General features: G+C 45.5%; 1 protein-coding gene, 1 long non-coding RNA gene and 1 pseudogene across 3 annotated transcripts; all 3 read left to right on the forward strand.

The window, feature by feature from the left end:
- The first annotated feature begins 12,957 nt into the window (after positions 1 to 12,957).
- On the forward strand, positions 12,958 to 13,677 carry LOC115107212 (induced myeloid leukemia cell differentiation protein Mcl-1 homolog; annotated as a pseudogene).
- Positions 13,678 to 15,411: 1,734 nt separating this feature from the next.
- On the forward strand, positions 15,412 to 17,371 carry LOC135563961 (uncharacterized). Of its 2 annotated transcripts, XR_010460710.1 has the most exons (7): positions 15,412 to 15,794; positions 16,094 to 16,164; positions 16,252 to 16,428; positions 16,519 to 16,580; positions 16,663 to 16,749; positions 16,837 to 17,120; positions 17,200 to 17,371. XR_010460710.1 is itself a non-coding variant. In XM_065008070.1 (6 exons), the coding sequence occupies exons 1-6, from the start codon at positions 15,637 to 15,639 to the stop codon at positions 16,927 to 16,929; spliced, it is 648 nt and encodes a 215-aa protein (XP_064864142.1). In that variant the 5' UTR covers positions 15,412 to 15,636; the 3' UTR covers positions 16,930 to 17,371. The 2 variants fall into 2 exon arrangements, 1 of the variants encoding a protein (XP_064864142.1); XM_065008070.1 differs by having other exon boundaries at positions 16,837 to 17,371.
- Positions 17,372 to 17,395: 24 nt separating this feature from the next.
- LOC135563962 (uncharacterized) lies at positions 17,396 to 19,140 on the forward strand. The gene is made up of 3 exons (XR_010460711.1): positions 17,396 to 17,884; positions 18,164 to 18,275; positions 18,370 to 19,140. It is a non-coding gene; the product is annotated as an uncharacterized LOC135563962 (long non-coding RNA).
- Positions 19,141 to 24,476: the final 5,336 nt, after the last annotated feature.

A 24,476-nucleotide genomic window follows, 5' to 3' on the forward strand; every position in this document is an offset into this window, starting at 1 on the left:
CCAGAGCCCGCTGAGTCAGAGGTTGAAGGCCGGTGGGCGTTAAGAGTTTTTTAAATATTTTTTTTTTCAAAAATTTCAGAAACCTAATTAGTAGTAGTGGGAGCACAGGGTCGTTTCCGAGGGCCGCACTATTCGGTTTGCATGGAAGAAGGACGAAGAAGTTCGAATGCCAAGAGATACATTTGGAAGAACTGTGCTGATGGGGGCTCTGAAACTGAAGATCCCAGAGGTAATGTGTCTCCAAGGCAACACTATGGAAGAGGCTTATGACGTGACTCTTCACACAGAAGGGATGTGCGATGTGGTGATGGACAGAGCAAAAGCGGCGGCTGGGAAGAGGCCTTTGTCATTGTTCGACATAACGTGCCTTGCAAAGACCAACTTTAGGACGATAAATGTACATATGTACAATCCGCATGTGGCGGACAGTGCGATAGGAGCGTTCCTGGGCCGGTATTGCGATTACCATATGAAATTTGACATGCTCAAAAATGCAAAATTGACTGGCCTGATGAACACAGGATGGCCGAGCAGTGATAGTTGTTCCTTTCCATCACTCGTTGTGTTGATTTCATCATGTCCATTTGGTGATGTTTTTTCACTATACAATCATACCATATGAAATTTGACATGCTCAAAAATGTGCATGTGCATTTGATGTTTTTCACTATAGCATTTGCAATATGGTTCAATGGACAATTACCATATGAAATTTGACATGCTCAAAAATGCAAAATTGACTGGCCTGATGAACACAGGATGGCCGAGCAGTGATAGTTGTACCTTTCATCACTCGTTGTGTTGATTTCATCATGTCCATTTGTTTATGTTTTCTTACTTTTGCAAAGTCACTGTGCATTTGCAATATGGTTCAATGGGCAGGTACCATCACGAATGTGTCATGCTATAAAAATCCTGCAGGAATGTGAAATTGACTGGCCCGATGAACTCGGGATGGCTGGGCAGTGATTCTGGTTCATCTCAATGGCTCGTTAGGGTTGATTTCAGAATGTCACTTTGGTGATGGTACCTCACTGTTTAAACATATTGCAACTGGACAAGAGTCACCAGCAAGTCACCGTCCATCAGTCAATTAGATATCATTCTGACACCAAACTGATACCAAACCCACTTTTTCCAACTCGTTTAGTAGCCAACTATCACATACTTCAGAGCTGGCCCAAAATTCACAACGCCTTCGGTTCAAACCATAAAAAAAAACATAAAACCCGTAGTTACGTTCTAGCTGCGGGTCCATTTCTTATGTTAAGTGTAGGCCTAGCTGAGGCGACCCCGAATCCCAAGTTTCGGCTCGATCGGTCATTCGGTGTCCGAGCAAAACCCTAATTGGTGCTGAAAATCCACTTTTTTTCCATGACTTGCTACGGGGTCCTTGAATGAGCTATCGGACAGAAACGTTGGATTCCGTCTCTATGGGCCGAGGAGGTCGCAATGCACCTAGTCTTGCGACTCTGGTACATTTCTAAATGTCGCCATTTTCGTGATGCAAAAATGAATTGAAGTCATTGCAAATGTACAAAGCTGTTTCTCGGTCCGAGAACCGTCTAGAGCCACGTAACTCACCACGCACTATCGACCTGAGGTCTAGAACATGATTCTAAAGTTTCGGAACTCTAGGTCTGACGGTTCTTTAAAAGTTCCAACAAGGTTAACTAATGCAGGCAGTGTATGTCTCTACGCACCCCAATGGGTCCCTACTTCCAAGCTGTGTGTGTGTGTGATTTAGTTTTCCTTTTAAATTTTACGGGAAAAATGACTGATTTACAGTTCATGGGGGTTGCCTAATCATATATATGAAGTTTTGGAAAGATCTGACTTTTTTAACCCCTCGAAACAGCCCAAGAGACACCAATTATGGCACTTCCGGTTGGCACAGGAAGCTATAAGTCAACACATATCCTCATTGGGGTATGCTTTTACAGAATCCTGAGTTTTAAGTCTTTACGTTAAGAACTGACTGATTTACACAGGGTTGAATGCACTATGTCAAACTGCAGGCAGGGTATGAAAAAACACTTTTAGGGTGATTTTAACCACTTCTGGTTGATCCAGGAAGCTCAGAATCAACACAGGTAGACCTCATACTGGCCTGATGGACTGTTACCAAAGACAGGTTCATACGGCATTCATAACCCATATAGGCTTCAGGTTGAATTTAGGGGTGCAGGCAATGTATTCCTATGGGGAGAGAAGTCAATGCAAACTCTTCTTTTAACTGGTAAGGGTTAATGCCACACGGTCAAGGTTAGGCTTGCACGGATCAGGAGGACCCCAGGTACGTTCCTGAGGTCGAATTGTGCTTCTCACCTTAACGGTTCTCTCACTATCACCCAAAAGCAAATGACATTGAGGGCCAGCCTTCATTTTGGGCCTACTTTTCTAATGGTCGCTGTGCTTAGACCGAGCGAGCTACGGTCAAGCGGGGCATCTTGTTTAACTCGGCACGGCCTAGAGAATATGGAAATGCCATTGTAGGCTTTGTGTGTCTTTAAGCACCGCACTTTGTCACTCCATCCTTGCTGTGTGTGTGTTTCTGTGTGGTTGTGTGTGAGAGAGAGCTTTTCTTTGACATCTGTTGGGAGAAATGACTGACTTACAGTTTATGGGGGTTGCCTAATCACACATATGAAGTTTTGAAAAGATCTGACCTTTTTAACCCTTGGAAACTGCCACTCTGACACCATTTAAGGCACTTCCGGTTGGCACAGAAAGCTATAAATAAACTCATATCATGATTGGGGTATGCCTTTACAGAATCCTGAGTTTTAAGTCTTTACGTTAAGAACTGAGTTATTTACGGAGGGTTTAGTGAGTGTGTGTTATTTCAGAAAATCACAGAAATCTCACAGAGCTCCGCAGCACACTTTAAAAAGATTCGTAAGAACACCCTGCAACTGGATCTGTAACCGTTGAAAAAAAAAAAACCTATCCGTGAACATCACTAATATGTCGTTGTACGATTTCTCTTAAATGACGATATATAAATGGCTGGTTCTTTTTTTATTGACACCGGAGGCTCCTTGACTTTGACGTGAAGTGGAAAAATAATTTCTCTATTTTCATTTTGGACCTTTAATCCCAGATGGATGGCCATAACTCAAAAACCGTTGAGGCCTAGACCCCATCTTGTTCGGGGCCAACTGCCCATTATGCCAAACCTACGCTCACCGAGTTTCGGCTTTGAAATATTTTCCGTTTTCGAGATAAGGCCCCGCCGTGAATCGTGATGTTTTGTCCAATAGCAATATGATTGCTTATGCCCTCTTGTGGGAATTTCCGGGACAGCGGAAAAATGACCAAAATCTTATTATTTTTGTCAAACGGAAACCGAATGTCCGACAAAGTTCATTTGATGACTTCCTGGTAGGTCCGGCCCTGCCGCTCGGCCCGACGCCATCCGCAAATTTTACAAACGATTTCGGACATCTAGTAAGGGACCGTACATTTGCAATATGGACTTTCTCACTAACCATACAGCAACTGCCGAAATCTTCCCTTAAGGTATGGAAGGGGCAATGTTTTTCCAGCACGCCACCCAGGGGACACCTCTCACCAAAAGCTTTGTCCTCGTTCCCGGCATGCCTAACCTGAGATTGGGCTTGTCCTCAGACATGAATGTAGGCGCTCCTTTACCCGTTAGTGAACACATCATCCGGAACGCTATCGAGACGGTCAGGTTTATACCCTACGGAGCACAGGCTATCAACCTTAATTATAAGGACACTGTAGCCTTCGTAGATCAGGATAGGGACAGAATTTGCATCCATACACATTCTACCATTGTAAGGGGCAACGGTCTCTGGTTACCTTAATTTGGTATACAGAGTGAAGCAGAGGATAGCCATACAAAAGGTTGCGAAACCTACATTAGCGGTGCTGAGCATCGCGCCAGGCTATTGGTTTCATTACCCATCACCAGACATTGGAGACAGGCTGTTGTCCAGAGTATAGTGGACTGGAGCAGCTGGCTCGGAACATCTTCACTTACGAGAGAGGAAGAAGATTGGCTGTCCAGCAAGCAAGTCATGAAAAGTAGCATCACGAGGCCCTATCGCCAAAGCTCAAGGGGCTTACCGGCAATCATTGACACTATGTACTTGATATCGGAAACGGTCGAGTGCATCAGAGGCTCCAGTTCTTGCATAGAGCTGGGAGACTATGTGGATAACAAGTGGCCACAAGGGGGCACCGGTTATCCGATTGCCATCTCTAGCCATATGGAGTCAGCAGAGGAAATCCTTATTAAAATGATAATCCATGTTAACCACGGAGCGAGACAGGTTTCAATCCCATGTGAACTCAACCCGTTCTCTTTCGGATCGGAGAAAATGACCTCACCTCAGCCCAGACCGGGTTACTATATGCAAACAGAAGAGCATCTGGTCTCAAAGGTGAAAAAATATATGACAACAGTGGGACCTCTCACAGGGTGGATTGTGCAACCCGTAGCATTACTATATTGCCCTGAACATGACAAGATGCTTGTTGACCACATACCGTCCTCAGATACTTTCTTTCAGAACACCTACAATTGCGTGACCATGATGAACCACTCTGTCAAGGCTCGGAGCGATGTCTTCTCTCGACTCGGTGCCTTGATCGAAGAAAATGAGAATATGTGTGATGTATATGTCAACCCGCACCTCTGCACTATGTCTGGTCTCGACTGTACTAGCTGTACTAATCAGCATGAGCATACTCACAATGCTTTGCTCGATGTGTCAAGGGAGTCTCTATAGCCAACAACGCTATAGGAAACTGCAGTAAACCCCACCACCATCGACATGAACTCCAGTGCAACCTTGTTCAGATCCATGTATATGCTACTGTTAGCTCTGCTTCCTATTGTTTACCCTGTGTCTAGTCAAGAATCACCTGTAACCGCAGGTGCCGGGAACCCCAGGCTGCAAGGTCTAGCTTCAGAACCTGGCCATGTCATCGGAAACGGTAACGTGTCTCCCGACACCCTCGACCACAGGGTGATACTCAACCCAGGCAGATGGAAGATACGCACACAGGTGAGGCGCAGCTCCTATACTGCCTACCATTTCTTTATAGGCCTCAACTGGACCCAAGTAAAGTACCCGAAATGTTCCCAGGTGGCCTGCAGAGGGTTACCTCAGTCTCATAAAGGTTGCGATCAATTGTGTTCCTCAGGCACCCGGCATGATGCAACTATTACATTGTCAACAGCCACGCTGGAATACAATAGGGCCATGACATTGCTCAATGCAGCCTTCAATGATCTGGCTGCTCTCATGGACACGCGTATCAGCAACAACCACAACATGACCGTGTCCGACCCAGTGTCCAAACTCTTGTCATACCACGGTAAGGTCTTGACTTGGGATCCTCACGTGGTGGATGTGATGAGATACTACAGGACCTTGATCGAAGGAGCCCTCGAAAATGTAGTTAACAATATTCCCAGCACCTTATCATACGCTCCCCTCAATGCAGACCCTCTCCTGTACAATCGGCAGCCCCCGGGGTCCAACGATACCAGTCGGTTCAATGGGCTGCTTGACACATGGAAGAGCGGCGCCTTCAAGTTGGCCATACAGCTCAATGCCATCACGTTCTCCTTCCAGGGAGCCCATCAGCGCATACTGTCATGCGCTGTAGGTGTACTGAGGTCAGACATGACTGGGTGCGAACCGGGCTTCATCACAGAGTTTTACACCGATATACCAGTTGCAAGCCGTTCCCTGTCCTCCTCTAGGCTAGTGATGGTAGTCAGGAGGGACAGTTGGAAACCCGTCGTGCTCTCGCAATGGTACATGGCCTTCATAGATTCCTCAAGGGGCAACAGGACTTGTTGGCTGGACAGACGCATGGTAAACGACACCAACTACAACTACAGGATGCCCCAGTGTGACCCGAGGGGGGTATGCGAAGATCTGAAACCCGACGAGGACACGGTGTCAGCCTGTGAAGTGAACTACAAGGGTGAGATAAGCTTGGAGTGTCCCCTGGTGTGTGGTGCCCCGTGCTTCGGACCTATCTGCTATGAGGCAAAATCAGACATGTTCATCCTGAGGAGCACATCAGTTGGAAAGCCTGATACCGACACAGCAAACAATGTGAGTGTGGTCAGGACGACCAAGAGTCCTAGGATACTGTCTAAGGTATACTCTCTCTCCGATTTAGACATATACACGTCTATCGCTAGCGTTCGGAACCTATCCGCTCAGTTGACTCTGTTGCTCCAGCAAGGACAGACAGTGTTACAGGACATCATCACCATGGATGCCATGGCTCGGAAATACATTGACAAAGTGCGGGCCGATACAGCATCGCAATCACAGGGAAACAAATATGTCGACTGCGAGCTCATGATAGGCCGCAGTCGGTTCATGGCTGCTGCTTCAGTCACCCTCTCAGCTCTAACCTGCCCTTTATTGATCATTTTAGTTGTAAAAGTGATGGTTGGTACAAAGACTCAAGATGTCCCGATGAGGACAACCCGGAGCATTCGAGATCCACTCCTTTGAGTGTAGGGTTGATTTTGGGGGTGAGGGGGGAATCTGTAGTCTGTACTGTGACAAAAAGCCAAATGGTATAGGCCAGAACTATACAAAGTGTAGTCGTTAAGCAGATTAACGGGCCATGGAGGTATGGCTCCATCCAAAGACTGATGTGTCAGACAATCGTCAGGTCTAGGTGGCCTATCTAAAGTAGTAGTAAGGGAGAATGGGTTATTGCCGTATTTAGCCTATTAAGTGTATGCGGTATCCACCTCATCTCCAGTGTTGGTTGTTACAACCATGGCGTTGTCAGTTATACCCTTGAGCTATCTACTTGTTACCCTATCAACTGCCACCATCCTGTCTGCAGAGGGTCAGCTACCAGTCTCTACTACTTCGTTACCCGAAACATATGGGTATCTAACAATTAGACCTAGTATGCCAGTAACCACACATGCAGCCTTTACAACTGGACCTTGGAATGCTGGCACTACAACTGAGACTGTTAATACCAGCGGTGATATGGCCACGGCACTTAATTTCGTTACACCTGACACAGCGACCAAGATCAATGATGGTACCACTGAGCCTCCTTCTACTACTTTCACTTCAGCTCCAAGGTTTAAGGCGCTTCCTAACCGTACTGCTACACCTCTGCAAATTGTATGTCCAAACTCGAATCCTCACCACTTTCTGGCCACTAGCTGGCTTATCTTGACATATGAGGACATAATGTACAGGTTATATCGCATCTCGCAACAGGGCGATGTCACCAAATACAAGGACTGGTACAATACACAGTCGGGGATGAAGGTGACCCAGAACGTAACAAGTAAAGACACTCTAATGATATACGGTGACACGTGCAACCACACTGCAACCTACCAGTGTAAGAGGTCGGCTAGAGTGGGCTACACCAATGAAGTGCACAGTTTCTCTGTTTCAAATTGCACCTTTGCGAGGAAAGTAGATATTGGATCCCATGTTAATGTTTTTGCCCCTGTAAACACATCACCACGTCTGACAGCGGCCAGTTTCACACTGGCTATAGGACCTATAGTGTGGTTCATCTCTATATATTAACCTTGCTAGCTTCAACTCCCGTGTCCTGCATAAGATACCATCGGCGTCCCTGACTTGTACATTTACATCGTGTTAGGACTCCACTCGGGATTCGTACAATGGCTTCTGCTAAACCTTCCACTACCAGAACCAGAGCCTCTGCTAAGGTTACTGGTGTGCCACCGAAACCGCTACCCTTGATCCCTGAGGATAACAAATATGTCTACAAGCCAGCCCCGATGAATGAGTTCGTACAGAACATTGTAAGGAGTGCACGCGCCAAGAAGGTGAAGATTGAGATCCCTACGACCAAGTACGGCACTGTCAAACTGGTGCATGTCTTGTCTTCCGCTACAGACGCCAACGTCTGGAGTCCCGAGTGTGACAAAGCCTTGGCCAATAGTCTCCCCTTGAGAGAACACCACAAAGCCTTCCTCTCACACAACATGTTTGTGACCATGATCGGTGCTGTGGTTGCCAGAGCTCTAGAACAAGCAACCAGGAGTTGTGCTGACACTCTGGATCTGCTGGCCGATCGCTATTATGTGAGAAGCATTGCGTGTCACGACTCTAGCAAGACCAGTGCAATTGAAGCAGCTGCGTACTCAGGTATCATGGCCATACACATGGACAAGGAAGCCCTGGTTGTCAACAATAAGAAACGGACCCAGCTCAACAAACGTTACGGAGGTAACTAGACCGAAGAAGAAGTAACATCATGCTCATTGGAGAAGCTGTGTATTGACAACACAGCTGACATGTCAGCCTTGGCAAACATTGGATTCAAGCACCATTATGAGAAGAACCCCCATCACCCTGAGCACTTTCCTCAGGGTGAGATGGACGATATGAACCTGGTCGAAGCAGTCGTTGATGGCTTGGCCTGTATATTCGAAAGAAACAAGACACACACGAATGTGAAATCCTGGCTGGACATGTACATTGTCGACAGGTTTAAGCGTCACAATAAGGACCTTGCCCTAAACATCATTACAGCTCTCGGGATATATATCACAGACGCAGATTATACAGCCCTACAGTCTTTCCGGGCCTCGATATTCTCTATCATTGGAGAATCTATCCCATGGTCCCATGTGATGATGACGGAGTGCTGCAATCACAAAGGGGATAACGATAACCCTTTACCCTGCCGTGATTTCACATCATGTAACCTCACAGATGCTTTGTTTACTTGTTCTGTGTAACCTTTGAATCTCTATTGAAGCCAATATGCTCTTCCCCTATGTTGCTTGTGACATGTATATGCGTGTACGTAAGTTACTATACAATACTTTGTACCATGAATAAAGAAATGTCTAAGCTTGACTCAACGTGGACCCGTAACATGTCTTTATTCCTTTCTGTGTTGGGAGTCCCATGACACAGTACCATTGAGTAGATGTCACTTGGTACTGCTAGTGAGGGATATCTGTAGCTAAGATAAATGGGGTAGAAGTGTTTCACTGTAGATTCCAGACCTAAACTCTGTCCTTCGGTCAGTGGGTGTGCTAGGGTGACCATCTCCATTGACATTTCCAAGTCCTGAGGATTATGTCCCGATTGACGCAAACACTCATCTTCCCTCCGACACTCACAGGACTATCCGACACCAGGTTTCATTGCCATTAGCCCGGGGTGGACGTGTAGCCCGGGGTTGGACGGGTTAGCCATGGCAGGATGCAATGGCTACAGTTAAATATCCAAGATGGTTATGAAGGGTGAGGATTTAACTACTGCTTGCACCCAACATCAGGGGTCTAGGAGGTCTGCAGATATTGAAATGGAACCCCTTAATGTAGATTCTCAAACTGCAACAACTCTTGCCCCAATCAAGTCCAGGAGGAAACAGCACCGTGTCCCCCGTGAGATGTTCAGGTACGAGAAAGACTGCACTCCGTTTACCCCTTTGGATCGCCATGTGTTCATATTTCCCAAATTGGACTTCGGTATGCCAGAGATGGATAAGGTTGAACTGGAGCGAGCCTTCACCGACCAATTGTCTCTGCACAGTACAAACGCTGCAAACGAGACAGGGCTAGATCACCCTAACCCACGGGAGCTAACCAACGATATTGTCACAGAGTACCAGAACTATCGGCTAGCGGCCGTCAGTTGGTTTGCTAAGATAATAACAGTCGACATCATGTACACCCAGACGCACCACTCTGTCTTTATGCCGGCTGTGAATGACATGGACCGATACATAACCACCTGTGTCGACCTCGGTGAGGACCCGTCTCAGCTACTGAAGAACATCGCTAACATCCGAGCTGCATGCCTATCGCTCTCAATTAAGATGCATGCTGTGTTCATGGAATGGGATCTAAAGGGCTTGTGCGAGCACAGGGACTGGGTAAACAAGCCATGTGTTATAGAGTCCTCCAGGGATACGGGTAAGCCCAAGTTCAACCTTTACATCTTGACAGATGAAAAGGGGATACAAGAGGCTGAGAAGCAGATAATTACCAAGTTGAAAGGAGCCGTGTTACCTGCCAACGGTGACAACATGATCAGTATACTGTGCAAGTATCTTATTCTGGAACATGTCCTCGGACAAACGTCCCTTACCCCGTCACCTATCAATGTGCTGAATGAAAGTGTCATACTGGTAGCTGCCAAGCTGTTTTCTAAACGTACATTGGACATCAGGTTGTTACGCTTCAAGAGTTGGAAGTGCATCGCTGTATGCTGCCTGCTCGGAGTGATCAAGGTGTGCACTATGGATCCCAAGGAGGGACTCCGTCTGGAAAGCAGTTTGATGTCGCTGTTGGAAAAGCTGAAGCCTGGCGAGTTCACACAGAAGGAGCTGTGTGACCTTAGTGAGATGTTGACTCAGGTCTGTGTGGTATGCAGCAGTTCTTTTGTCAACCCTGATGTGTACAAGGCTCTACGTAAGATATCATCTATTTCTTGCTCCAAGTGTAGGAAGACCGCTCTTGTCAGGGGAAAGGATGATGACTATTGGACTAGGAAAACAAAGGGAAAAGGGGTACCTGCTAATAAAGTGGCACGGTACTCTGTGTAGTGTAATGACACTTGTCATAACAGATCCTTACACAATGTTTCAAATAGAATGTTTTATTATTCCCAAAGTACAATACAGTCACATCACATGTATATAGATAGTATCAACAACTCCAGGGAGGAAAGGTGCACCCTGACTCCCTCAGAGCTGTGTACCATTGTCAACATATACATTGCCTAAGTGTGTTGGAATAAAATAGCTCATTTGGACGCCCACCCTGGGTGTGATATCGGTTAGACGCTCTGTTCCCAGTCCTATGGCTTGCCTTAGGCTGATCCAACCAGAGTCCATACACCCAAATCGTATCCCCTTATACAATCTAGGGACATGGCCCCTTGTGTACTTGTATAAAAGACAGAGATATGTTGCACCTCGCTATCAGTGTACTTTACACAAACCATCAGTACCTTTTATAACACCTTGTGGAGCGTAGTGAACCATGCAGAACCCAAACTACAGCAGTACTACACTGGAGTGTGTCCCAGAAGTGCAGATAATTCAGGGGGTTGCAACGGTCGTGACTGTCTTCGACCATAGACTTGAGGTGGACAGTAACCAGACTATAACCCCTCAATACACCACTCCCGAAAACTGTTTCAAAGGTCGGAGGAATGAATTTGACTTACTCAATGACCCTAATGTTATGATGCGCGTTGATGGAACATATGACACATATAAGTGTGCTGATTGTAACATAGTACTGTCTGGATACAAAAGAGGTGACCCTGGATTAAATGAACACGTGCGACACGGGGAAGGCCAGTGTCGCTATGTGAAGCTCCAGTACAGGGGACGTGAAAAGGAGCTTATCATCCTACAAGGGTGATAGAGCAATTCTAAATTCCTTTATGTTTTAATTGCCAAAACCAATTTCGCACTCGTTTCTAATTCATTAATGAGGTGTAAGTTCATTAATTATGCATGAAGTAGATCGAGACCAGTCTTAAAAGCCAGGTAAGAGCGTTTAATTCCAGAGAGTACTGACCCAAAATACAAAGAACATTACATAAAATGACGTCATCAGTTTCACACCCTCTCCCATCCTCACAAAAGCGTAGTATTCAGTCCTGGAGATAGTTTTACTCCCCTCATAAAACTACATTCCAACCTGTCTAAAAGATATACTTCTCTCCACTAATGGAATCCAACCAAAACATTCTTATCTGTCTGAAAAGCTATCTCAGCTCTCCCTCTTAAACTGCCCAAGAGGCACAGACAGTTAATTCGTTCTGCTTACATTTTCAGTAACAGTTCATACCATAACATAATAGTATTAGAATAAATGGTTCTAATCAATAATGTATACATAATTAATCATTTCAACCATAATTTCCTCTATCAAAGGGAGGCTGAGGTTCCAAAGTGGGATGTTAGCATTCCCTGACTTCATGTTGTACTCGAACGATGGCTACGTTACAATCGCAGGTACAAAACATTGCATCATCTGTACATCGCCACCAGACCAAGATCACTACATGGCATGCCCTGACATTGGTAACCGCTTCAAGGCAACGTTGAAGCATCTAAAGTGGCAGGGTCTATCGACAGCACTCCTGGACATGAGTACAGATGGGGAGACCTCGAATCGGATAGCTCCTTAGCTTACGGCACCAAACACTTTGGTGTACTAGGAGAGTCTGCCAACATGTACCACCTTCCAAATACGGTTGACACACACAAATGTTTCATGTGTAACCTCGAAATCAAGAACTTTGTTGAGAACGACACCCTGCTAGGTGAGCACATATTTCACGTGTACAACACAAGCGGACGCTGTAAGTACCTTACCGATAGGTACACGAATCGAGAAGACGAGATGATGCTCTTACTGGGGAAGGAACGGTACAGGAGGGGAAAGATAGCATCATCACCAACTCGGCTTACTTCAATCAGCAACCTGAACCGCTGCGTTGTCTGCAGCGCCCTCACCATCCAGGGAAGGTACCTACCCTCCCAAGGACATCACCCTCACTGCGATGAAATGACCAAAGAACTTCGGATGAGGCTGAAGACTTTTATACCTTGACATGTTGCCCTTTTTTTGTTGTTGCACATTACCTTCTACTGTAACAAACATTGTATGAGCATACATTCTATAAGCATGGCCGATATCATGTACGGTACTGGGATTGTAGTGTTACTCTATTTAAATAAACGTAACATGAAGTACGCCTTTGATATCCTCTTGTCTCTTTGACCTGGTCGCCTGCACAAGGCCGATGTTACCCCTGGTGTAATAGTTGCATTCTGTCAGTGTTAGAGCTAGCGTGAATAACTCCCCTCATGTATATATACGTGTCAACACGTCTGCAGACTATCATTGCAGTCATAGGTGTACCATAGGCTACCATCGACTCATAAATGCACACAATCATGCACACAATGAAGATATCACATCAGGAAACATACCAGCACCAGACTGGAGCCCTGGACACCGACACCAGGCAACTCATTAAATGTGTCCTAGGACAATGTACGGGACTTCTGAAACCTAGGTGGAACGAAAGCAAAGCTCTGTCAACAATGAGTAGAGTTATCGGGCAATTACTAGAGAAGCACAGATACACATACAACGGTAGGTATTGTGTTACGACACCAACAGCTAACACAAGCCAGTGACAAAGTAATTTAGCATGTTTGCGCTATGGATGTTACAGGTATGATCAACACACTATGTGAATGACAGAGGGGATAATGTGAAGTTCCTCAGTGCAGTAGCCCATAGTATCTTTGAAGACGGGACCGTCAACTGGGGCCGTGTTCCCAGCCTGACATCTTTTGGGGCTGCGGTGTGCCGGTACTTGAGAGGCAAGGGGAGAGACAACTGTGTGGATTTGGTGGGAGAGGAGATATCAGAGTACCTGGTCACTCACCACAAGGACTGGCTAGTCAAACATAACTCCTGGGTACGTTCAGTAATGACTGAGAGATACCAACATTGTCTTGGTCTTCCTGTAATCTAATATTTATTTTGAAATATTACAGAATGGGTTCGTGGAGTTCTTTCCAGTAGCAGAACCTGAGTCCAGATGACGGAACATCATCATGACCATTTTTGGATTGGCTGGTATTGGGGCAACAATGACCTTCTTGGTTATGTGACTCTCAGAAGAGTCCTTTACCTGTTACCACTTCACACTTGATGCTTTTCACCATAGTAGAGATTGAGTATGATGTTAGGAATATGTACCGTAAAGGCTAATAAAGTAGTGAACCGCATGTGTTTTTTGTGTCTATCATGAGCCTGCGTCAGTTGTACAAAATAACATTAATGCAGTGCACAACTACTACACAAGACAAGTACATCAAGGTGTACAATTTATTTGCAATGGTTTACGACAACAGTGGAGTTACATATATGTTTACAAGGGTATAATACAACAGTGGATATATGGATATGTACAATGGTGTAATACAACAGCGTGGATATGTACAATGGTGTAATACAACAGTGTAGTTACAGACATAGTGAAGTCATATGCAGTACATCAGTGATAGACTTGGGTGTAGGACAGGTACAGTCCTGTTCACAATCTTCCTGTTGGAAACCAAAGACTGTTTCAGGGTTGCTGTCAGAGTCCTTATCTAACCATAATAAGGACTCTAGTAGACTGTCTGTGTTGGTCCAATCAACCCTGCCCTCAGGAATGTTCATCAGGATGTCCTGAGTATCAAAGGTGTAAAGTGGCAGGTCCTCGGTGTTCATACACAGCACCTGGCTTTTGTGAGAGTCTCTCAGTATGCCCTTGTACCCATGAAACTCATTGTTGATGTCTATACACTGCACTTCACCATTGGTACAGTCTCTCTGTGTACCGTTCCACTCCACCGGGAGGCACACTGGCTCTAATATGAAATTGGTCTCTAAGATAAAGGACTCGGATATCACGCCATCATTGTCGACATAAAGCAACTGGCATTCAGAGGAGTCAATCTGGATGATCTGGGTGTCAGAACCAATGTCAGTAGCGTCAATACACATACGCGCTGGTAAGTTATAGGACTCGGATATCACGCCATCATTGTCGACATAAAGCAACTGCCATTCAGAGGAGTCAATCTGGATGATCTGGGTGTCAGAACCAATGTCAATAGCGTCAATGCACATAACCTCTGGTAAGTTATTCTCCACGACCTGGACTTCAGAGGAATCACCCCATATCCTTTCCAGAGTCCGTTTCCATTGGGAGTCCGACCGAACCGACTGTGGGGCAGATGTGTAGCATCCTGCCTTCCTTTTTATCACAACACCAATTATGTTCAGCACCCCGAAAATGTCATACATCCTACGTTGTGTAATACGAAATCTCGTAACCAAGTCCTGCAAGGTGAACATCCCTGGGTTATTGCGCACATGCCGGTAAACCCTTCCAATGTTTTTCTTCATACTAGGTCTTCTAAATATCGGCAACTGATATCTTTGTCCTTTGCATGTGTATATCTTCCTATCTTTACTCAGAAGTCCAATACCTTCCAGGGCGCAGAGTACATCATATAGTCTGCGACTGCCATTGGTGTCTAGATTAAATAACGTGACGAGAGAGTTGTAGGTGAAAGTGTTCAAGTTCTCCATTAGGTGTAAGGTCTGTTTTGTAAGTGTGGCCAGATGTGCGTCCTCAGGTACTGGCGACTGAGACATGGTTACTACTACTATGACACAGGGTAACGTAGTACAGTGTCCTTGGGTGGGTGGATGTACCCTATGCTGCCTAGTAGAGAGACTCGGTGTGTGGTGTTACAGTCTGGCCAACAATGCCTTTAAAGGGGTTTTCAGTAGTCCATTCATCCAACACCAACCATGTGTATCAGCCTTGCCTATAGTGACTCGTCAGACCAGGGGCCTGTTGCACAAAAGTAGAATTAAGACATCCGGGATAAATGACTCAGCTGAGCTCAATGAAGCCAAAACATGTGCGTCCAGGCTTAATTGGTTGCACAAAGACCAAGCCAGGATGAGCAGACACGGATTCATTAAGCCAGGTGAAACCAATCCTGGATAGGTGCGCGCTCACGGCTCACTCAAATAGACCCCGCCACAGATCACAGATTAACTGATTTACCATGGCAACTAGAGCCGCGTACTTTTCCCCGTCGGAAGCACAAATCCTCATGGAGGCATACGAGGAGGTAAAAGATATAATTAAGAAGAAAGGCAACACCGCCACAGTGATAAAGCAAAGAGAAAAAGCGTGGCAAAGTATTGCAGACCGCCTGAATGCGTAAGTAGTGCACAATTACACACTCACCGCTCCGCTGAAACATCACAATTACAATTCAAATATTTAATTCACATCTCCAAAAATGCAGTTGTACTGTAATTATGAAACGGTTAAATTTTTAATTGAAATGCACTGCAGATATGAGTGAAATTGTGTAAAGTAACTCCATCACACTGTATAAAGCTATGATAAATTTTTTGATATTTTTACTGAAAACAAGACAAAAATACCAAGTAATTTTTTGCAGTGTGACTCCATTAAATGTGTGTGTGTGTGTGTGTGTGTGTGTGTGTGTGTAGATTAAACATGAACGGGCCAAAACGGACATGGCAGCAGGTCAAAATCAAATACAAGAACATTCTGCAGAATGGTATGGTCCCTGACTAATATTTAACAAAGCACAAGCATATATTGTACCCAGAAGGTGCCTGCTCACACATTGTCTGTACTGTTTTAGCAGTGAAAAAGAATACCCACAGACAAGGCACGGGTGGTGGGTCACCAAAGGCTGACCTTACCCCAGCAGAGGACATGGCCTTGGAGCTAAATAAAGGCAGGCCCGTCTTAGAGGGGATCCCTGGGGGGAAAGAGACGAGCATAGGTTCCTCCCAAGATGCCACCCGCTTCATTCAAGGTATGTCCTTCCATCTCTACATGGGATACAACCACATTCATATTGAATCAATTTGGACTGTCTGACTTTGGTTTACCTATTGCCTTGCAGTGCCTGGCAGCACTGTGTTCCTGTTAGAGCCACCAGCACAAGCACCAGACGATGCTGATCCAGTGAGTACTCCATCAAAGGCATACTGTAGGCCTGGCATGTCTTGTCTACTAGCTTCAATATGAATCCGATTAAATGTGATAGGGTGAAGGCCCCAGTGCAGCAGCAACAGCACATGATGGAGACGATGATGAGGAGGAGACCATCTCTCTGGATTCCAGAAGGCATGAGGTATCATGTTAAGACTGTGAAAGTACTATTTACTCTACAATGGTGAGGAGTCCTCATCAAAATCAAAAAATCGAATTTCTTTTACAGGACCCAGATGCTATACAGTGGGAAAACCAGCCTGGCAACATAGTGCGTATTAATAAAAGGACACCACATCCTGCCAAATTCCAGCTGCGCTAATTGTATTGTGTTCACAGAGCTCACAAGCTATCAGAAAGTTGTATGGCAACCACCTCCGGCGCCAAATAGAACTGGCAGACATAGACATTCAGTACAAGAAGAAAAAGATGGAAAATCTTGCACTGGAGTCCGAAATAAAAAAGAGGACAATTAGGAAACTGGACCTTGAAATAAAAAAACTTGAGAGGGAGGTGAGATATGCCTTCAATGTACACTGTATGCTAACTGTAACACAAATGTATTAATCATTATTTTTCTTTCCTCCCCCAGCTCCAAGAAGATGACACAGCTCAAAATAAAAATTAGGTATATTCTCGTAAAGTCAAGTGAGCCATGACATATGAGCTCTTATTGTGAGCACACAGGACGGTGGCATCTTTCTAAGGTTTTTTTTATTTTCCCAGCAATCAGTACAACCAAGTCATCGTTATAAGGCATCGCCCTCTTTGCCCACCCCCAGCACCAGGTGTGGCCACTAGCCTATATGAAGGCCCAAAATTGTGTGTTCCTTTCTGCTCTGACAATGGCATGCCCATTCGTGCGAGATGTGGTGGATGAAGAAGCACTTGTGCTGAGGAGAGCCTTCAGGCGAGAAAGGGTCTTCAGGGACCGGTTGGACCCACTGGCCTTCCCTGATGACCATCTATATGAAAGATACAGGTTTTCTGCAGATGGCATCAGGTATCTATGCAGACTACTGGGTCCCAGGATTAAGCACCGCACTGCACGGAGCCATGCACTGAGTGTGGAGCAAATGGTTTGTGTGGCCTTGCGCTTTTTGCTAGTGGAGCCTTCCTGTACTCAGTGGGGGATGCAGAACAGCTGAACAAGGCCACAATTTGCCGCACAATAAGGAGTGTGTGTCTGGCTATCAAAGCATTAGCAGATGTCTTCATCTCCTTCCCTGGCCACAGAAGACTCTGTGACATCAAAGAGGAGTTCTATAGGATTGCAGGTAAGAGGATCTACAAATTACAGGACAACTGTTAACACATAGTAGGATACTCATTACTTTGTGTGACAGGTTTCCCCAATGTCATTGGTGCAGTGGACTGCACACACATAAGGATAAAAGCCCCTCAGGTGCCCATGAGGCCGATTTTGTGAAAAGGAAATCCTTTCACAGCATTAATGTTCAGGTGAACATAACTTTTGATATTGTCCATTGACGAACACTCTGCATTGCCAGTGATGTGCATTGATTGGTGTAATATTCCTCATCTTATGATTTCAGATGGTCTGCAATGCTGACTGTGTGATCAGCAATGTTGTGGCAAAATGGCCTGGCTCAGTCCATGACTCCAGAATCTTTCGGGCCTCTGAAATCTATCAGTGCCTATCACAAGGTAAGCCACACAACCCCTATTTATAACCATCATGGCTGTGTCAAGAATATCACTGTGTTTATGAGGTAGTAATGATGAGATTTTGTGTTGACAGGTGAATTCTCTGGTGTGTTGCTGGGAGACAGGGGTATGGCTGCCAGCCTTTTCTCCTGACACCTTTCACAGACCCCCAGGAAGCACAGCAGGCCTACAACCATGCCCATGCCAGGACCAGGGCCAGAGTTGAAATGACCTTTGGCCTCCTGAAGGCACGCTTTCACTGCCTTCACAAATTAAGGGTCAGCCCTGTTAGGGCATGTGATATTACTGTGGCTTGTGCTGTCCTCCACAATGTGGCCTGCCTGAGGAAGGAGAGGGCCCCCAGAGTGCCACCAGCCATGGACTGGGACAATCCGGCAATCTTCCCTGATGACGACAGTGGTCGGCTGCTGAGGGACCAATATGTGTTGAATTATTTTAGTTAGTATGTGTGCTTTCAATTTTGGTTAAATATGTCCTGCGGTGGCAGAGGAATTTGGGTTTTTTTGGGTTCGTTTTTGACGAATTTGGCCTCTTATGATGTTTGTGCGGTATACTGTGTGTAATACAAGGCTGCAGGGAGGCTACTGCATCCATTCATTTGTCTGTTCAGTTGATTTGTATGGATTTGTCCTGCATTTATTTTAGTGTGCAGACATGCAGGGTGTGTTATATACAGACCTTTGAATGTGTATGTATCATTTTGTATAATATGCTTGGATTCTGTGCTTTCCATCTTGTAGAGTCACTGTGACTTCAGTTTCGAAAGGAGCTGATGGTTTACCTGCTTTGTTTTGTCCTTATTCAATAAAGGAACATAATGTTACACATTGTGTTTTTATATTCATATGGAATGTGTATTTGTTTATATGACAGAGTACTAGGGCCACACTGAAGAAAAGGATAAAGTCATAAATTTATGAGGCTGGTTCTTTCTGCAGAAAAGCTACATATTGTTTTTACAGTTTTGATACTTATGACAATGTGATACTTAATATTCTGGCACATCAGCATGTCTTTGTTTATGAAACCATACTGAAGTACAATTTCACGAAATGCCCCACATCTGTCATTTTAACAACTGTCCTCCTTTAAAACAACTGGTTACAATATTATGACTTGTGTTTTTTTCCCCTCTGTGGCCCTAATATTCTATCATTTTATACATAGCCTTATAGTCTATGGGAAACTGTAAATTATCTAATGATAGCAACATCATCTAAAAATCATTTTTTATCCAAAATCATTGAAATTAATGATCACAAACGTTTAAATAATAACAGTGGGTCTAGTTATATGTGATAACAATGTATAGTGAGCAGTGAAATAACTATTGGTTTCCATTTGTGGTGACTGCTGACTGACATTAGGGATGAGATTAAATAGATCCTGGAATTTAGCCTGGTCTGGAGCAGGCTAGCTCCACAGAATAAATCTCCATGGTAATTTATACCATAACATATCCTCCTGCCCCCTATCCATCTTTAGTGCAACCGGATTACGGATCAATTGAGCCAGGATCACCAAGATATCCTGGCTTAATCCCTTATCCTAGTTTTGTGCAACAGGCCCCAGGGCTATAGTATCCAACAACACCCCTTGTCCAAACAAAGCTGATCCCTCCACACATGGCTACATGGCAACTATGACTCCTATCCGCTTCAGACTTGTATATCCAACCCAGACCGACTCCTCTAGCCATGCCTAATTCAGGACTGCTTAATTGTTACACCCTGTCCAACCATGAGTTTCAGACCCTGCCTATAGTGACCCCTCCAACCAAGGCTATGGTATCCAACAACACCCCTCGTCCAAACAAAGCTGATTCCTCCAAACATGGCTACATACACCCTGTCCAACCATGAGTTTCAGACCGTGCCTATAGTGACCCCTCCAACCAAGGCTATGGTATCCAACAACACCCCTCGTCCAAACAAAGCTGATTCCTCCAAACATGGCTACATACACCCTTGTCCAACCAAAGCTGACTCCTCTAACCATGGCTACATGGCAACTACGGCTCGTATCCGCTTAAGACTTGTACATCCAAGCAAGAGTGATCCCTCCAAACAAGGCTGACAACTCGAACCATGGCTAATTCATGCAACCAAGGCTGAATATGTCAACCCTGGGTAGTGTCCAAGGACTGCTTAGTTGTTCAGTAGCATAATCAATGGACCTTGCTCTTGCACTGCTCACAGCATGCCTGGTCTACATAGTCCCTTTGTAATCATTGTGAACCATAAGCAACACTATTGTGTTTTTGGCCGTTGCTAATAGGGTGAGGAAAGGAACCGTGGGGTGTACTACGCTACTTTCTCTTCTGTAGAGGTTGTATCTAATGGTGTACAATAGAACCCATGGACACAGAATAACTCTGGTATCATTGTTTATTTCGATGGCAATTACAACAGATATTGGTCACAATCATTTCACAAGCAAGTCTACCAGAACAAGCACAATCCGGCAATTAACAAGGTGCCTGAGACTTCAAACAACGGTATGTGTCATAAAAATAATCTAACTCTGACTTCGACTGAAGATGTGAATATGAATAAAGATGTCCCCAGTGTTCGGTCTTGACAAATATCCTACGGCCGTCATTCTGCAAGTAGCTGAACACAGTGTATCCTTCTGGGTAAACGTGGACACGTCTCAACCCCTTATACTCGATGAATATGTGGTCGCCCTTGCAGAACAGGAGGCCTTGAGTGGTACATTCGTGCCGCTGTTCTACCTTGTACAAGGTACACGGGATCCCGACCAGCTTCTCGACCTCACGGAGTGTCATAGGCATCATAGTCTCGAAGTAGCCACGGATTGTAGTCTGCTGACAGTGGCACTCAGTTAGGCCCATAACATGACAGTTGCATAGCAGGTCCGGACCTTGGTCTCTGGCAGACGGGTACACCCAGATGTGTATGTAACTGCAGGTCAAGTTATTCAGTCTGGCACCTAGAGCCTCCAAGGCAGACCGGACGTACGGGTCCACGAGAATACGCCACTTGGTGGAGCGTGCCAGCTGGGAAGACCTAGTAACAACACCCTTCGGCTTAGTTTGCCTCAACACGGTTTCTCCTTCCACTGTCAAACTCGATACACCTTGCATCTGCTGTATGGTCACACTCCATTGATCCAGTATACATAGAGCACAATCACCTTGGTATAGAGGTTGAATACAATTGTGAGTACTCAGCCAGAATCAGAGTGCATGTATTTGAGTCTGGTCAACGGACCCCTTGTACAGTGACACTACCTTCTCCATACCCACACTGAAACATCCATCGGTGGATACAACCTCCCCCTACACACAGTGTAGGTTGGATACATGAACCCTAGCTTGACATGTCCTACTGTCATATCTGTGTTTTATTGCTACTCTAGACTCTATAACTGAACCTTGGCCAGGTAATCCAACCTCACATCATAGTTGTGTCTCACATCTTCTAGGCTATCATGTTTCCTATAAAAGCTAGTGGTGTAGATACTCTTTCAACAGTAGCTTCTGAAATGGCATCGAACTCAGGCTTCAATAGCAAACCCACACAGGAGCATTCACTGGTATGCCAAGGTAGCAATCGCTTCCTGATGTTAACTGACAAAAGCAGCCCCTGGCTTCGGGCTGAGACGAGTGATATGACCGATGCAGCTAATGATATGTCCAACCGTATGGTTGAATTTGCTACATCAGGCCATCCTTTCACATTAACTTTCAAAGTGATGTCAAGCTACGACAGAGTCAATACGTCTATCTCTGTGGAGGGCAACAGAAGAATGATGGGCATTTTGCAGGATATACACGAGTGCCCGTATAGGCACAGCATCTATCACACCTATATGTATAGGGCTCACATGGTATGTAAGTCATTTATAAGCGCTGTAGGTGCTGCTGCTAATAACAAAGCTCCAGGAACGTCTTCTTTGGTGTCAAACTGCTCCGGCGACGTCAAACAAACACACAAAGCCGCAGTTGTGGACAGCGTGGTACTTCACAGTGTCCACCTTGCCGCTGCTCATGTCTCTGGTTACCACATCGCTCTCCAGTACGCTGGTGTCTAAACAGGTTCTTGAACGTATTGGGGATCACGTTGGACTCTTTGTCGACTGATTTCAAGTTCTTCTCATGTGATATATGAGCATCGTCTATCATGACTACACACGAGTTCCTCTTCTGCTTGTACTTGAAAGATTGCGGGGTGAAAGATGTCAGAGTCTCTATGCAGCCTTTTACCTTCCTGAACTGGTAGTTTAGCACGTTGTTTGCGTAACTCTTACCTTCACCGGGACCCGTAACGTTTAAGAGCATAATCCGTTCGATGGTGTACCTGGGAGCGGTGTTGGTGACAATGTAATTGAACGTTGTAGACGCCTGAAACAACCTGCCCACTTGAAGGCTGTCACAGAACAAGTAGCGCACCAATGCTTGGTCGTACACTTTCACCGGATTCAGAGGGTCCGAATGCTCCGGATAGTCATCGTCATTGCCAGGCGCCAGGTATAACGACTCGTCTATCACGTCTGTCAAACCTTGGTATAGTGAGTCTTTCTCACTGAACTGCTGCCTGACAAGGATATTGAACACCATATCCACTATGCTCTCGAACTGTCTGCGGCCTCTGTACCTGACTTTCATTTCCTTGCTGAGGCGCTCCAGTTTTCCCAGATGAGGGTACAAGTGTGCAAAGTAGTAGCTGTGGTCGTCTTTACTCACAATGAAGGGGTGATGCTCTGAGGCGTTGTAGAAACAGGAATATGAGGTCTGACACTCTCCGCTACACTCTCCAATGTGTTCCTTGGTGAGCATTGTCTTGCAATAACACTGTCCTTTCTTCAGCAAAGACGCGATAGCTTTAGTTCTGCGTCTACTCTTTACATCACGTAATACCCTGGCAATGCGGCTCTTGGTGACGGGCATGTGCCTGTGGATCAGAGAGTTGAGAAATAGGTCCGGGTTCTCCCTGTCAATGAGTTTCTCCACAGAGTACCTGAATACCAAGAGACCTCTGATGTCAACATCCATGCTTCCCGAGGACCTGTTGAGATCCACCGTGAAACATTTCAGTCTTTCCACAAATCTCATATCCTCGGGAATGGTCGAGTTGTAGCACGTTTCAACAACCTTCTGTTTCAGCCATTGCATGCTCGTCAGTTTAGACATGATTGCTAGGAACAAGTTCTTGGATTCACCTTTGCTTGTACTGTCTGTGATCCTCCCTATGGAGGTCTCCAGAACATTGAGATTTAGGTCCATTATAGACTCTGGTAAGAAAACCACCTGCCTCCCTGACTGACAGGCTGGGGTGTACATGGAACCCTGTAGTTCCTTCACCTTCTTCCTATCCACCTTGGTAGCATTCAGTGTATCACTGCGGATATCCACCCAGTCGAACATGGAGCCTAGCTCTCCCTTGCTGTCTCTCATCACTATCATAGCATTGTTGATGGATGATGCCCTTTTCCTAACCAATTGCAGTCGCATGAAAGCGTTGAACGCCTCCTCAAAGGCTTCTGTCATCTCATTGTCAGTTGCTTGATGTGGGGACGTGTCGTAATTGGTGTCAGACCTGGCGTCATCTCCTCTGAACACATCCATGTTCACACTCATGTTCATGAGACTGAGCAACTGGGTACTGGACACATCCCCATCCGTTTCACCAGAGGCGACCAGTGTGCTTAACTGGGACTGTACACCGAGGCTAGACGATGGCGTATTTGTTTCACATGGCTCCTCCTTACTCATGTCTAGGATAAAACAGAATAGGCGCCCCTGAGCAAAATCCTCTCTGATAGGTGGTGACATACTGCAGAAATCTGTGTTCTCCAGAGTTACTTGGAGAACCTCGCCTTTGCAGCAATATGTCAGGTAAAGGAGAAATTGGAAAGTAGCTCTGTCCTTTGGTGACAACGCTCCGAAAGACAGCTCATCTGATATCCTATCGTGTAGTATGTCAGTGTCAACCGCTAAGAAGAAGGCTCTCCTATTTGAAGGCACCTTCATTGTTTCTAACACAGCTGTATTTGCTTCTCTGTGAGGCAAAACATTACAATAGGTTGACGCCGTTGTATTTTTCTTAGTGGCCATGCTTTCATAGTGTTGTCTTCTCTGGTCTAACACAATTGAGAGCTCTAGAGCCTACTTCCTAACTCCTTGGCATACATATTACACTAAACCTCATGTCCTTG

This window comes from Oncorhynchus nerka, linkage group LG23 (assembly GCF_034236695.1).
Source record: "Oncorhynchus nerka isolate Pitt River linkage group LG23, Oner_Uvic_2.0, whole genome shotgun sequence".
NCBI lineage: Eukaryota > Metazoa > Chordata > Actinopteri > Salmoniformes > Salmonidae > Oncorhynchus > Oncorhynchus nerka.